Source organism: Schistocerca nitens, chromosome 5 (assembly GCF_023898315.1).
Source record: "Schistocerca nitens isolate TAMUIC-IGC-003100 chromosome 5, iqSchNite1.1, whole genome shotgun sequence".
Taxonomy (NCBI): domain Eukaryota; kingdom Metazoa; phylum Arthropoda; class Insecta; order Orthoptera; family Acrididae; genus Schistocerca; species Schistocerca nitens.
Genome location: NC_064618.1, coordinates 771434522 through 771451186, shown reverse-complemented (window position 1 = coordinate 771451186; position 16665 = coordinate 771434522). Strand labels below are relative to the sequence as shown.

The 16665-nt window shown below is 41.2% G+C and overlaps 1 protein-coding gene across 1 annotated transcript in view; it reads left to right on the top strand.

The window, feature by feature from the left end:
• The window catches only part of LOC126260711 (hemicentin-1-like), a 768668-nt gene that overhangs the window by 464214 nt on the left and 287789 nt on the right, over positions 1-16665 (top strand). Inside the window, exon 3 of the mRNA XM_049958048.1 lies at positions 10097-10296. Within this exon, the coding sequence (XP_049814005.1) occupies positions 10097-10296 (200 nt within the window). The remainder of the gene's footprint in view (positions 1-10096; positions 10297-16665) is intronic.

Below are 16665 nucleotides of genomic sequence, written 5' to 3'. Positions count from 1 at the left end.
TCCAAATCTTGTATCATTTCTGTGACACTCTCTCCCATATTTCGCCATAATGCAAAACGTGCTGCCTTTCATTGAACTTTTTCGATGTACTCCGTCAGTCCTATCTTGTAAGGATCCCACACCGGGCAGCAGTATTCTAAAAGAGGACGGACAAGCGTAATGTAGGCAGTCTCCTTAGTAGATCTGTTACATATTCTAAGTGTCCTGCCAATAAAACGCAGTCTTTGTTTAGCCCTCCCCACAACATTTTCTATGTGTTCCTTCCAATTTAAGTTGTTCGTAATTGCAATACCTAGATATTTAGTTGAATTTACGGCTTTTCGATTAGACTGATTTATCGTGTAACCGAAGTTTAATGAGTTCCTTTCAGCACTCAAGTGGATGACGTCACACTTTTAGTTATTTAGGGTCAACTACTTTTCGCACCATTATCTTTTCTAAATCGTTTTTCAGTGTGTTTTGATCTTCTGATGACTTCATTAGTCGATAAACGACAGCGTCATCTGTAAACAACCAAAACGGCTGTTCAGATTGTCTCCCAAATCGTTTATATAGATAAGGAACAGCAAAGGGCCTATAATACTTCCTTGGGGAACGCCACAAATCACTTCTAGAATGCTGTATTCCAGACGTATATTCTCAGACATTTCTTCCTCAAATTAGGGCCTATGATACTAACAGACTTCTCCTGGGCAGGAAAGCCCGTCCGCCATTGGTTATTTTACTGTGCAGATAGCAGAATTCCTTGACTTCATCTACTTCGTGACCATCAATCATGATGTTAAGTTTCTCGCTTTTCTCATTTCTGCTACTTCTCATTACTTCCGTCTTTCTTCCATTTACTCTCAATCCATATTCTGAACTTATTAGATCAGTCATTCCATTCAGCAGATCATGTAATTCTTCCTCACCTCCTCTGAAAATTGAAATGTCATCAGAGAATCGTATCATTGATATTCTTTTACCGGGAATTTTAATTCCAGTCCTGAATCTTTTTTTAAATTTTCATCATTGATTCTTCGATGTACAGATTGAACGGTAGGGGCGAAAGACTACATCCCTGGATTACACCCTTTTTAATCCGAGCACCTCGTTCTTGGTCGCCAACTCTCATTTTTCCCTCTTGGCTCTTGTACATATTGTACATTCCCCGTCACTCCCCATAGCTTACCCTTATTTTTCTCAGAATTTCTAACATCTTGCACCATTTTACATTGTCTAACGCTTTTTCAAGCTCGAAAAATCCTATGAACATGCAATAATTTTTCTTTAGTCTTGCTTTCATTATCAACCGCAACGTCAGAATTGCCTCTCTCGTGCCTTCACCTTTTCTAAAGCCAAACTGATCTTTATCTAGTACATAATCAATTTTCTTTTTCATTGGTCTGTATATTATTCTGTTCATCAATTTGCATGCATGAGCTGTTAAGCTGATTGTGCGATAATTCTCTCACTTGTCAGCTCTTGCAGTTTTCGAAATTGTGTGGATGATATTGTTCCGAAAATCAAATGGCTCTGAGCACTATGGGACTTAACTTCGGAGGTCATCAGTCCCGTAGAACTTAGAACTACTTAAACCTAACTAACCTAAGGACATCACACACATCCATGCCCGAGACAGGATTCGAACCTGCGACCGTAGCGGTCGCGCGGTTTCAGACTGTAGCGCCTAGAACCGCTCGGCTAAACCGGCCGTCTCCAAAAGTTAGATGGTATGTCGCAAAACTCATTCATTCTAAGCGCTAACGTGTATAGTCGTTTTGTTGTCACTTTCCCCAGTAATTTTAGAGGAATGTTATCCGTCCCTTATGCTTTATTTGATATTAAGTCCTTCAAAGCTCTTTTAAATTCCGCCTGTAGTACTGGATCCCCTATCTCTTCTAAAGTGACTCCTGTTTCTTCTGCTATCACATCAGACAAATCTTCCCTGTCATAAAGGTTTTCAATATATACTTGCCATCAATCCGCTCTCTCCCCTGAATTTAACAGTGGAGCTCCCGTTGCACTCTTAATATTACCATCCTTGCTTTTAATTTGGCCAAAGGTTATTTTGACTTTCCTATATGCTGAGTCAGTCCCCCCGACAATCATTTATTTTTCGATTTCCTCACATTTTTCTTTTTCAGGCAGCCATCTCACGTTACCTTCTGTGCACTTCCTATTTACTTCATCTCTAAATGACTTGTGTTTCTGTATTCCTGACTTTCCCTGAAAATTTTTGTATTTCCTTATGTCTTTGATCGGCTGAAGTATTTCTTCTGTTACCCACTGATTCTTCGTAGAAATATAATCTGGCGGAAAACTTTGGTTCTTTCAAATGTTTCAGTATAGTATCTTCGCGCTACAAAAGACCAAACTAGATTTTGTTAATCGTCTCTGTTAATTCGCTGCATCCTATGAGGTAAGGCATTGCACGATATTTTACGATTTTTGCAAAGGTAAAAACACATTGCGTAGACCTTGGATATAGTTTCTCTACGTAATTGATTGCTGTGTATGTAATGTAGCTAACATATCGAAAATGTATTAAAACTGAGGACAAAGCGATATATATTACCCTTCTCAAGTTATTGATTTTTATGTCTACAAGACAGTTGCGCGAATTGCACCTAGTGATTTGTCCAAGTGCAAATTGAGTCATTTTGTTGCAACACCCATCGTATCTCATAAATGGTTCGAGATATCGAAACGGGGTTTCTTGCAAATAATAACACACAAAGCGGTGCGTATCTTTCAGTGTGGCTAATACTCGAAGTTTTTTCATCTGTCGAGATACACACGTAAATATAATTTTTTGATGGAAAGATGTACTTCTATTAACAGCCGTGATTCACAATGCCACCTCAAAATATAATAACTTTAGGCCACTTTAATAATTGGATCTTAAAATCATATGCTAGTCTGTTTTACCATCTTTGGGATGACTTTACAGATACGACCTGTTAATGGTCTAAGAAGTAAAGGAATATCTCGTAATTTTATATCAGAGTGCATCTAATATTTTTTTTTAAATTCTCAACTTTTTACTATGTGTCTTACTACCTGCAAGTTTCAGCTTTTACCATTGTATTCAGTAAAGACATAAAAGGCGAAGTCTAAATATCACGGAAGAAAAATGCTGTGATATACAGTTACCTGGTGGTTTATTCCTTCAGAAAATAAGACTGAATCATTTAAGCTCATTGGATAACAATTTCATCCACCAAAACGCCTGCTAGACCTACCACCTAATGCCCAAAACACAAAGCCATCACCCGCAACTCAATCGCTTTATTTTTCTTTAAATGAAAGCATAACGGTTCAGACCGCGTGGGAAGACCCACATTATCTGTTATACTATTCTGCACCTAACCATGTATCTGCGATCTTGTTCGCAGACTGGTTTACACCGGTACAGAAGGCTGAGAGGCAGAGGGTCGCGTAGTATATCTTGCAGGAAGAGATCGTGCAATAAAATGAATTTGTGCCGACCACTTGAAGTTTAAGGTTATGTTCGAGGGAGCTTCAGAAAGTTAATTACATAATGTACGGCAGGCAAAGTAAGTTTTACCGAATGCTGCACTACATTTAAAAGTGACACAGACACATGACAATACTTTTCACCATAGCTGCCATAGCTCTGCAAACAATGCTCAGAACGTTCTACTACTCGTTCAGTTCTTCAACTATAGAAAGCCGCTACTGGGTAATAGAGCCATTCGAGAACCACTGTATCAACGTCCTCATAGCTTGGCAATCTAGTTCACCGAGATGTTCTTTCAGCTTGTGAAAATTATGGAAATCTCATCTTTCAAGATCCGGACTTTTCTATCAACATCGTCCTCGTCAGTGTGGCCTTGGTCAGCTTGTTGCCACCATGTCTCCACTGTTAGACACGACCCTGCATTTGATCAACACAGCCTACTGCCAGATTTTCACCGCGAATCCGTGTACAATTCAGCCTCAAAAATGGTACTGTCCCGCGTACTTCAGCTTCGGTGTACGTTTCCGTTTGGTGTGCCGCTTCACTTCCACACTGTGATGCACCTTTTATCCTTAGGGCAGCAGAACTCTGTCTGCAAGAAACCCAGTATATACACCCTGTTCTGACAATGCGCAATTCTTGTTGTGCAGTGTTCTTAGATGTGTTGTTCACTTTATGAAACCCCTACGTATCTTTCAACTAGAGGATTCACTGTGTGAACGTTTTGCGTGAGAATCTCAATAACATTTCTGACAAAATAGCGGCTTAATTTTGAAACAGTATGTCCATTTTAACATAAATTACCTAACTGTGTACAAAGACGGCATAGATCAACGAAGCGGAAAATGCGAACGCATTGCTCTGTGATAGGTGCACACATAGTCATCACATATCGCATGTGGTGCACCATAACGACAAAAGCATTCCGAAAAAAAAAGAAATTTCTTGCCTGAAACAAAGCTCACCAGGTCTTATTGCATATAAAGAGCAGTGTACATACAGAAAAGGTTGAGTAACAGTAGAACAATAAGAATGATATGACAAATGGGTAATGGTTCAACTAGGCAAGTCTCCAAACGTCCAGTTGTTTCCTACGCAAATGAGCGGCATAAAGGTTTTACTTTAGCACCGTTAATCAGTCGGAACCATATGTAAACTGACACAGACAACTAGAAACTCCTACATAGTATGAGAGAGAGCCACCGTCTGTTTCTTCCTTTTTTCTTTGTGAAAACAGCACTGATCGAGGCGTCAATAACTGCAGTCTGGTAAAACAAAGTGCTAGGTAGGCAGTAACAGACACATGGTTCTACACGACTCAGATTTACAAAGACAAATTACTCTTCGACATGTCACTAACGTACCACATATTTGAATGCACCTACTTTCTTATTATTCACAGGGTATGTGGCTAATGCAACCACAGGAAGGGCCTTTGAGCTAACACAAGAGAATTAACCAAGAAGCTAAATTTGTTTGCTACGCATATCTTAGTTAACAAACCATTGCATATACAAAAATTTTGCACTGAGTTTACAGAAGAAGCTAAAAGGAAAGACGATACCCGTGTAGCTGTTGTCATTTAACTACACGCAATATTCGCAGATTTCACAAATTGCTGTCCATGGCACATTTTATCTGCGACAGGTGACTACTCATATATTTTGTATTCATGAGATTAAAACGATAACGCACACATACACACACACACACACACACACACACACACACACACACACACACACACACACACACACACACACACACACGTGTGCACATAACAGAGAATCAAACGAAGAAAGAAAGACTAAACTGGACAAGGCATACAAAGTAGTGTGGAATCATTACAACAAGAAGTCTATCTCACAAAAAGCCAAATTACGCCACTACGACACGGTAGTGCTCCCCGAGGCACTATATGCAGCAGAGACCACACTAATCCTAGGGCATACACGTATCAGACAACTAGAAAAAGTAGAACGGAAAATACTTAGTAAAATATTTGGCGCAACTAACAACAATGGAATATGGATCAAGAAACCTACAGAGGAACTATACAAACATACAGAGACAATCACAGAAAAGATTAGAAAACGCAGACTACAATTCTATGGACATCTATACAGAATGCCATCACACAGGCTGACCAAATAGATCTTTGACTGGGTAACCACTAGAAACAACAAATGGGTGGCAGAGGTAGAAAACGACCTGAACCAACTCAACATAACAGCAGACACAATAAATGACAGAATAAAATTCAGAAACGTCGTTAAGAAAGGTAAACTACAGGAGATACAATGTGACAAACGAACAGACGTAAAATGGACCGAAGAACGCAAGCAAGATCATAGCCGGAAGATGAAAGAAATATGGGCAACCATAAAGGCAATCAAGATGAAGCCTAAGACACAAAGCCGACAAGAAGCATGGACAGAGGACCGGAAACAGAAACACAGCGAGTGAATGAGGGAAGTTGGGGCAGCAAGGAAGGCCACAAAAGGGACTGGCCATGTAGTTTAGTCCAAATGCGCTCTTTAAGGGCAAAACACCAATAATAATTTTATGTATATATATATATATATATATGATGGTTGGAACTTTAATAGTAACAGCTATTTATTTATAGCTCCTACAAAATAGATGCATGTATCAAAGTTTTACTGCCCTTCAAAGTAGTCACCAGCAATGTGTATAACCTGTTGCCAGCGATGTGGAAGTCGTAGGATACCCTTTGACTCTTAGCAGTACCAGTTGTGTTGACACTTCAAGCGGCGTGGTATATCGCCCGACGAATTTGTAGCAGTTATGAAGCGAATGCCGTGAAGTGTTTCCTTCAGTTTCAGTTTGGAAATCGAGTTGAACTCACGAGGGCTTAAGTCAGGGGAGTGCAGTAGGTGGTATAACACTTAGCAGCCCCATCAGTTAAACAAATCAGTAACAGCTTGCACTGTACGTGCTTCAGCATTGTCCTGTAAAATGATGGTCAGGTCCTATAGAAAGTGTCATTACTTCTGTCTCTAAGCTGGTCGTAGGTTGTGTTTCAAAACTGAACAGCACCACACAACAAACGAACACAATCGGCCGAACTGAGACGACAAGAACACAGCCAGAGGATGAAGGAACACTGGGTGAACAGGAAAGAAGAGAAACTGAAGAGAACGCAGGACCTAAAGGGGACCGAAGAACGGAAGCAGAAACACAGCACACGTATGAAGGAAATTTTAGCAGGTTCCTAAGGAGTGTTTTGTTTTGTGTTGTTTCCTGTGTGATGTGGAGTTGTTCCATGTCATTTCTTACTTCAGTCATCCACTTCCTGTTTTTCCTTGCGCTAACGCAGTCCAAGATCTGTCTTGTTATCCTACGCGATGCCATTCTGCTGAAGTTTCCGTAAGACTGTAGCCTTCGTTTCCTGATTTGGTCTGTTCTTTTCTCAGTGTGTTCGTATAGTTCTTCATCTGGCCTATTTTTCCATACCCCGTCTTTTTGCGTCGCCCCGAATATTTTCCTGAGTATTTTTCGTTCCGTTTTCTCTATCCGTTTGATTTGCATCTGTCGTTGTACTACTGTGGTCTCGGCTGCGTACAGTGCTTCTGGTAGCCCCACCGTTTCCTAGTGTCGTAGCTTGGCCTTTCGTGAGATAGCTTTCTTATCGTCGTCATTCCAAGTCAATTTGTAGGTCTTCTCTAGTTTCTCTCTTCTCTCTTCGTTAGATACCTTATTTCTTCCTGTAATCTGTATTGTTTCACCTAGGTACTCGAAATTTTCTGTTCTGTGTATTGTCCCATATTTTTTGTGTAGTGATGGGTATTTTTGATTTGGAATATTGGATCTCAGCGAAGTATGCGTTTTCTTCTATAAGTCTCTGCAGATCGTTCCTGTATCAGTTACTGAATTTCTTTAATTATATGCCAACAGATGAGCGCAAAATCGTGTTGTATCGAGAATGTTGTTGGCATTGAGAAGACTGAACACTATTTGCCTGGCAGGAGAATTCCTTTTCTCGTTAGGGCAGGGATTTCAGCATGAACTTAGAAGGCATGACACGTTGTGTGCGTTACACGAACTAACAAGGCTCATAATAAACACTAGTAGTGACCAAATCTTTTTCTGACACAATTTGATGCCACAGATATAGTTGATTTGAAGACTTGTTGGCAGCGGTTTTACAAGTAGATTTCTGCATCAGATGAAACTCGCCATAAAACTGTTCCAAGAGATAAGGAAATACGGTTGTTTATATTTATATAATTCGTTTATTATATTTTACATACAACATCACATTACTTTTTTGTAACACATTCGTAATTTTTGGTTATTTTTAAAGCTACTCGTTTGCTTATGCAAGTTGTTCACAGAACTTCTTCCAAGATTCTCTTTTCTAAACTTTAGCATATTCTTCCATTGCAAACTTGGCTCTGAGCACTACGGGACTTAACTTCTGAGGTCATCAGTCCCCTAGAACTTAGAACTACTTAAACCTAACTAACCTAAGGACATCACACACATCCATGCCCGAGGCAGGATTCGAACCTGCGACCGTAGCGGTCGCGCGGTTCCAGACTGTAGCGCCTAGAACCGCTTGGCCACTCCGGCCGGCTCTTCCATTGCAGGTTTTGCTTATGCAAGTTGGTCACAGGGCTTCTTCCAACATTCTCTTTTCTACCATTTAGCTTATCCTCCCATTGCAGTCCTCCTTGGTTCAGATAATCCTTCACCTGGTATCTCCATCTTCTGCGTCGTCTTCCAGGCGATCTTCATACGGATTATGTTCATTCTAGAGCTCTTCTCGATAGTCTGTCTAGTCACACTATTTTACGTGGCCAAACCGTTTAAGCCTATTACTCTCCGTAATTTTTTTAGAGGCTTAATTGTTAGGAATTTTCGTATTATTTCATTCCTTACCCTTCTCGTCTTGTCGAGGATCGCTCGCAGAAGGCGCATGTCTGTTGCTTGTATTCCGCTCAGCTCCTTCTTTGTCCAAGTCCGGCATTCTGATCTATAGGTCATAAGTGGAATGTAACACGACTTGTACGTCATGATCTTTGCTTTGGCAAGTATTTTACAATTTCTAATTACGTCCGAAAGACAATAATAAGAATTTCGAACAGTTTTCTATTCTCTACGAATTTTCATTCTTGTGTTTCCTTTCTTCGTTAATTTAATCCCTAGATATCTGAAAATATCAATTTCTTTAACAACTTTTTCATTGCTAGTAACATGCTTCCTCTTTTGATTACATCAGTTTTTATTAAGCTTATTTGAATGCCTGTTTCTTGAATTACTCTCTGCCAGGTGTTTAGTTGTTGAAAATTCTGCTCAGTTTCTTCCGAACTCAGAACACCATCTGCATATGCTACCATTTTCCTATCCTGTGCTGCTGAACGTTAGTGAACTTTTCTTATGTTGTTGCCTGTATATTAAAAAGCAATGGTTACGGCACACTTCCCTGCCGAACCCGTTGTACACGATTCTGATTTTTTTGTCGTCCAATATAACACAGTTCAGGTATTTGTTGTACATAGTTCTGATTCTGAGTTGCGGTTCCCGTCTATTCATATCTTGTCATAGCCCTTCCTTTCTAGCAGTGTCATAGGCCGTTGCCCGTGTCCCATGTCGTGAAGGAGGGCTTGAATTTGTGGGTGGAATTAAAACGACTGTGAACACATTTATAAAGGGAAAAAACAGTAAGTAATTTAGGAAGTCCCGAAGTTTGCTAAGAGGACCTCAGTCATCATAGTTTAAATTTTTTACCTGCGAATGTTTTTATTTTTTTTCACGTATTGGAACTAATTATGATTTTCACATATATGTTATATTTAATGATGCTTTTTTCAATCAGGTTTTACTAAACTTGCTTGGAATGACTAAAGCTCTTTTAACATGTGGCGATTCAGTTGGCATGTGTCCTGACATGTTCGACTGTATTACATTTAACTTTATTAATAGCCTTTGTATCGGCATTCTTATAAACCATGTGTGTCCAGAATGAGATTTTGTCCGCAGCTCGTGGTCGTGCGGTAGCGTTCTCGCTTCCCACGCCCGGGTTCCCGGGTTCGATTCCCGGCGGGGTCAGAGATTTTCTCTGCCTCGTGATGACTGGGTGTTGTGTGTTGTCCTTAGGTTAGTTAGGTTTAAGTAGTTCTAAGTTCTAGGGGACTGATGACCATAGATGTTAAGTCCCATAGTGCTCAGAGCCATTTGAACCAGAATGAGATTTTCACTCTGCAGCGGAGGGTGCGCTGATGTGAAACTTCCTGGCAGATTAAAACTGTGTGCCGTACCGAGACTCGAGCTCGAGGCCTTTGCCTTTCGCGGGCAAGTGCTCTACCAACTGAGCTACCCAAGCACGACTCACGACACGTCCTCACAGGTTCATTTCGTCTCCTACCTTAATAACTTCACAGAAGTGCTTGTAAGGTAGGAGACGAGGTACTGGCAGAAATGAAGCTGTGAGGACGGGTCGTTTGTCGTGCTTGGGTAGCTCAGTTGGTAGAGCATTTGCCCGCGAAAGGAAAAGGTCCTGAGTTCGAGTCTCGGTCCGGCACACTGTTTTAATCTGCAAGGAAGTTTCAAATCATGAGTGTATTTGTGGGAGACGGCCCCAGCTAGCGTACCATCCGCGTGTTGCAGCATGGACGCGCGCGGCGGGCAGCTGCAGCGGTGGTCGGACCAGGAGGTGCTGGACGGCCGCGCGCACTTCTGGGCCGACCGGAGACCCGCAGAACTGCTCATCCGGCGCGCGCTCGCCTCCGACGCCGCCGTCTACCGCTGCCGCGTCGACTTCCGCGTCGCCCAGACCCGCAACTCCAGGGTCAACCTCACCGTCATCGGTAAGCAGCACTAGAGTGGCATTCGTAAAAAAATATGAATTTATGTATGTATGATCCACATCTCCTCCGAAACCACTTGACCGTGTACAAACAAACTTGGTTCACGAGATACGGAAGATAGATTAACGAACGGCAAACCTGCATTTCTAGCATTTTTATACCTTTAAGCTTTTGACAATGTTGATTGGAATACTCTCTTTCAAATTCTGAAGGTGGCGGGGGTCAAACACAGGAAGCGAAAGCCTATTTACAATTTGTACAGAAACCACAGGGCAGTTGTAACAGTCGAGGGGCATGAAAGGGGAGCAGTGGTTGTGAAGGTAGTGAGGCAGGGTAGTAGCCTATCCCCGATGTCATTCAACCTGTATATTGAGCAAGCAGTAAAGGAAACAAAAGAAAAATTTGGAGTTGGAATGAAAATCCATGGTGAAGAACTAAGACTTCGGGGCTTGCCTATGACATTGTAATGCTGTCGGAGACAGCAAACAACATGGAATAGCAGTTGAACGTAATGGACAGCGCCTTGAAGGAGGATATAAGATGAACATCAAAAAAAGCAAGACGATGGTAATGGAATGTAGTCGAATTAAATCAGGTGATGCTGAGGGAATTAGATTAGGAAATGAGACACTTAAGGTAGTAGATGAATTTTGCTACTTGGGAAGCAAAATAGCTGATGATGGTCGAAGTAGACAGGATATAAAACGTAGACTGGCAATGGCAAGGAAAGAAGAAGAGAAATTTGTTAGCATCGAGTATAGAGTTAAGTGTCAGGAAGTCGTTTCTGAATATACTTGTGTGGGGTATAGCCATGAGTGGAAGTGAAACATGGACGATAAATACTTTAGACCGGAAAAGAATAGAAGCTTTCGAAACGTGTTGCTACAGAAGAATGCTGAAGATTAGATGGGTAGATCGCTTAACTTATGAGGAGGTAGTGAGTAGAATTGGGAAGAAGAGGAATTTGTGGTACAACGTGAATAAAAGGTGGAATCGGTTGGTAGGATACGTCCTGAGGCATCAAGGGATCACCAACGTAGTATTGGAGGGCAGCGTGGAGGGTGAAATACGTAGAGGGAAACGTAGGGATGAATACACTAAGCAGATTCAGAAAGATGTGTGTTGCAGTACTTACTCGGAGATGAAGAGGCTTGCACAGGATAGCGTGGAGAGCTGCATCAAACCAGCCCTGGACTGAAGACCACAACCAACAATAATGGAAAGAACCACCTCCCTGGCAAAGTAGATGAAGTGGGGGCGAAAAAGACAGTAGTTCACGAAGCACAAATAGCTAGATTAAGTTCATGCACTATTTGGGAATGAGTGTTCTTACTGGCTTCCGACTAACTTTCCACGTAATTTCAAAGCCTTAAGAGATTTTTTCTTGCTAACAATCCCCGAAAATCATGAGAGGAAAACATATTTCTCGCTTACTACATTTTTGCTGTTCATGCAGTAACACTGCCGCCTCATGCATGACGTGTTAATTTATTACTTCTTTACTATTAACATGTAACAGATAGTGTCCACATACACAACTGGATGCACCTGCACAATCATATATCAGTGTAACACACACTTGAGGGGATATGTCGTCATAAACACTGAACTACGAGAAAAGGAATGTGCAAGACGAAATTCGCAAGAGATACAGGTGAAATATGTGCACAAATAAGAATGAAATGTGTTAGATTTGAAATAAATGTAACACGTGACTACGCGGACAAATCCACCGCTAAAACGCTCCTTCGAAACCTTTGGATTGATTTCAGTCAAACTTTGAACACGCATTACTTTTTGTCTGGAAAGAAATACTTTGGGAGTAAGAACAGCAACCTCCTATTCGGGTGGAGGTGATAATTTTTGTAGAGAAAAGAGGGAAATGGACAGACGGAAAGGGAGAATAAGGACATGGACAGATGGAGGAGTGGAGTAGGAGATAGTCAGCAAGTAAAGGGAGGGGGAGGTGGACAGAGGGGGGGGGGGGGAAGTGGGAGATATACAAATAGATTAGATTAGATTAGATTAATTATTCATTCCATAGGCCCACAAAAGAGGGGATCCTCCTGGGTGTGGAACATGTCAGATAAACACATTACGAAAATGTAATTAGAAAAACTTGAGTTTCATTAATTTTAATGTTCCTAAGTCAATAGACAGTAAAAATATGTACATGAATTACAATCAAACTTCTAATATTTACAGGTTTAATACTTACACCTGCTTTCATTAAATCCATCATTCACACAGTACCTAGTTACTTGATTACTACAACCAAGTATTTTCAAAAATTAAAGTATTATAAATTTTCATTAAAATGGTCATTGTTGAGAAATTGATGGGTGGAACAGAAGGAGTTGGCCACCAAAAATTCTTTTAAATTATGTTTAAATTGTGCCTCGTCTGAAACTAACATCTTAATGGTTGCTGGTAACTTATTCAAAATATGCGTTGTTCAATACTTGGGACTCCTTTCTGGGCAAGAGCAAGTGATTTTAAATATTTATGTATATTGTTCTTATTCCTAGTATTGATACTGAGTACTGAGCAGTTGGTTGGACAAAGGGGTGTATTATTTACAACAAACTTCATTAAGGAATAAATATACTGTGAAGCTGTGGTTAGTATGCAAAATTCTTTGAATAGGTTTCGACATGCTGTTCTTGGATTTACACTACACATTACTCTTATTATATGCTTCTGTACTCTAAACATTTTTTCTCGGTTTGTGGAGTTACCCCAAAGTACGATACCATATGACATAATGGAGTGAAAATAGGCAAAATATGTCACTTTTTTATATTTATGTCTCCTATTCGCATTGCAAACACAGACTTGTTTAGGAGCCTTAGTAGTTCGTTAGTATGTCGCTCCCAACTGAATTTATTGTCAAGTTGTAGTGCCAAGAATTTTACACTCTCAACTTCTCCTATTTCCATGGCATCATATTTTAAACACACACTAGAAGGAAATCTCTTGGAAGTTCTGAACTGCATATAGTGGGTCTTTTCAAAGTTTAACGACAGTGAATTGGCTATGAACCTCTTATTAATGTCAGTAATAATTTGATTAGCTGCCATTTCTAAATTTATATTTGATTTACTATTTATTGCAATGTTTGTATCACCTGCAAATATGACAAACTTGGCGTCTGGTAATGTTACTGATGACAGTTCATTAATATCCAAAGGAAAAAGTAGTGGAATTAGTGTGGAACGACAGCGTTACGTTACGACACCCTTTGTTTTCTATTAAAAAAATAAATGTCGTGTGACTAGGGCCTCCCGGCGGGTAGACCGTTCGCCGGGTGCAAGTCTTCCGATTTGACGCCACTTCAGCGACTTGCGCGTCGATTGGGATGAAATGATGATGATTAGGACAACACAACACCCAGTCCCTGAGCGGAGAAAATCTCCAACCCAGCCAGGAATCAAACCCGGGGCATTAGGATTGACATTTTGTCACTCTGCCCACTCAGCTACCGGGGCGGACTGTTTTCTGTTAGTAAGATATGACTGAAACCACTTTGTAGCATTTCCAGTGATGCCATAAAATTTGAATATACTGAAAAGAATGCAGTGATTCACACAGTCAAAAGCCTTTGACAGGTCGCAGAATATGCCAGTAGCCTTTAATTTGTTGTCTAATGAATTAAGGACATTTCCACTGTAAGTGTAAATAGCCTTCTCAATATCAGAACCCTTAAGAAACCCAAACTGTGACTTTTACAGTATGTTATTTTCACTAAGGTGCTTAAGTAGACGCTTGAACATAACCATTTCAAAGATTTCTTAAAAATCTGACAAAAGTGAGATCGAATATTAGAATATTAGAAAATTAGAATATCAGAATAAATACATACCACGTGAGCAACACAGGCAAGTTTTCTAGTTTCCACAATGCAAGCGTCCTTACGTGGATCAGACAGCTTACCATCTGCAGTGAGACTAGGTTAGGGTATTTAAGAACTGTAAAGCACATCCAGTGCACGAGGCGTTGTCCAAAAGTAAGACCCCTTCAGTCGTGCAAAAAGTTAATTACTAGGAGAAGTTATTTTCCTACAAACCTGCTTCGCTTCCATCACGTAAATGGACCGGTTGAAAATGGCGGTCTTAACGCATTGCCGTGTTGAAACAGTTGTAAACCAATTACAGTTTCAGTTGCAAGAAGACATATTATTATTTTATCAAACACAGTACACTTATAACAGGTCAACGTCCAGCATATGTTGTTCCGCAAGCCTTATATGAAGATGAGCCTAAAAAGGTTCGAAATGTAATTCACGAAAATGAAGAAGTACTTATTAAGTGACATCGCTGCTATTTGCATATCTGTACCTAATTCATCAAAAGTATCCTGGTAACTGTTAACGTTCGTTGGTATGGGATGTGTACAACTTTCGCCTTTATGCTGTCATGGTTTCTGCTGGGGCCGCTTGCAGTGAGGTGTCTCAACGTCTGTGGACGAATGGCAGTGCATTCTTCCTCAAGAGATGATACCAGAGAAGGCGGGACCTAGAATGAAGGAGACATACGGAGCATTGGGCAGGCACATCCACTTCTGGAATGCTTGTGTCCACATCCACTCCCTCACGGATGCTGCTTCACGCTGATACAGTCAACGTATCCAAACTGTTCCTCTATGTACGAAGTGCTCAACGCTTTAAAATGTGTTCGTATCCTTACCACGAGAAACAGCCTCATACTATAAAATCAGTTCCTCCCTACTTCACTGCTGGCAGCTCACATGATGGCAGGTTGCTTTCTTCTGGCATTCACTAAACCCAAGCTCTACCATAGGATTGCCACAGAGTGTAGCTTCATTCAGCACTCCAAGTCACTCGTTTCCAGTCACCCCATGTTCAGTGGTGACGCACACTGCACAAATGCAAGCGTCGCTTTGGACTGATTACTAGAATGTGTGTCTTATGATGAGCTGCTCTACCATTTCCAGAGCGAATTTTCACTCTGCAGCGTAGTTGCTCTACCGTCGTACCCCATTCTTCTTAGCTCCCTTCGCACACTCGTTGAGCTAGCTGGGCTGCTGGTAGTACTTTTAAAAATCAATAGTGACACCTCCCACTAGTTCCATGCGACATTTTTCAACCATCCCCCGCATTGGTCGATGGTCTCTGTCCGCAATTACAAGGTCACTCTGGCCTTGATTTAGTTGTGGTTGCCGGCCGGAGTGGCCGAGCGGTTAAAGGCGCTAGTCTGGAACCGCACGACCGCTACGGTCGCAGGTTTGAATCCTGCCTCGGGCATGGATGTGTGTGATGTCCTTAGGTTAGTTAGGTTTAAGTAGTTCTAAGTTCTAGGGGACTTATGACCACAGCAGTTGAGTCCCATAGTGCTCAGAGCCATTTTTTTAGTTGTGATTGTTCCCTCGTGTTTCCACTTCACAGTGATATGTTAAGTGTGAAACCTCACCAAAAATGACTTTGTTGCTTCAACAAGAGGTGTCTGAATTTCTAGTGCAATACTGTGGAAATGTCTCACCTCCAGGATTCTTTGACAGAGATAGTAAATTTCTAATTTGTATAAATTTGTGGCTGCTGCAGTCCGTGGTGTGCGCCAAACTCTCAGACAGGCACACGAAATCATGCCCACTGTGCCTGCTTCGAGGGGTTTTGGAGGGGACTTAGTAGATGAAGTTTTGATGAGGAACTCTTGTTCAGAAATGTACCGTTTGGATGTAAAATAAGTTTAAGGATCGGATAACTTCAGATCTCCGGCTTCACGGTACGCTCACACAGGAGACAATGCGCTCTGACCTGAGTGCTGTACGAGTGTACGGCATAGGCAGTGTCTTGAGTACGTGTCCTCAGGTTCGATGTGACGAAGGACGTCCCCTTCAAAGTCGAGGGTGTAGTGTGACTCTGGTGCACGTCCTAGTTTCTAACATACTAATTTCTGGCTCCGATTGTTGTATTGGTGCTAAGATATTAACGGATGTAATAACTGCAACATGGGCCCTATTCTCAACTTGTCCGCGTACCGTGAAGTGAGAGATTTGAAAATGATCCGATCTTCAGATTTACTTTCTGCTCAAACGGTACATTTACGTACAGACGCTCCTCATCAAAACTTCACCTACAACCTCTAGAAGTCTGTAATAGGAATTTTGAATAGTCTTGGATATGGGACAGTTATCCTGGCCGTACGCTGAATTGTTCAGTAAATATCGTTATGAAACAACGTCATGGGCCTGGAACACGGCTAGTCAGTCATTCAATGACAGGGAAAAGGAAAACATGCTTACAATGATAGACTCTTCCCTATGTTCAGTGACACTCTTACGTACACACACATTCATACTACTACTTCTGAAATATAAGGCATTGTCATGCAAATATGATTTTAGTTTGGG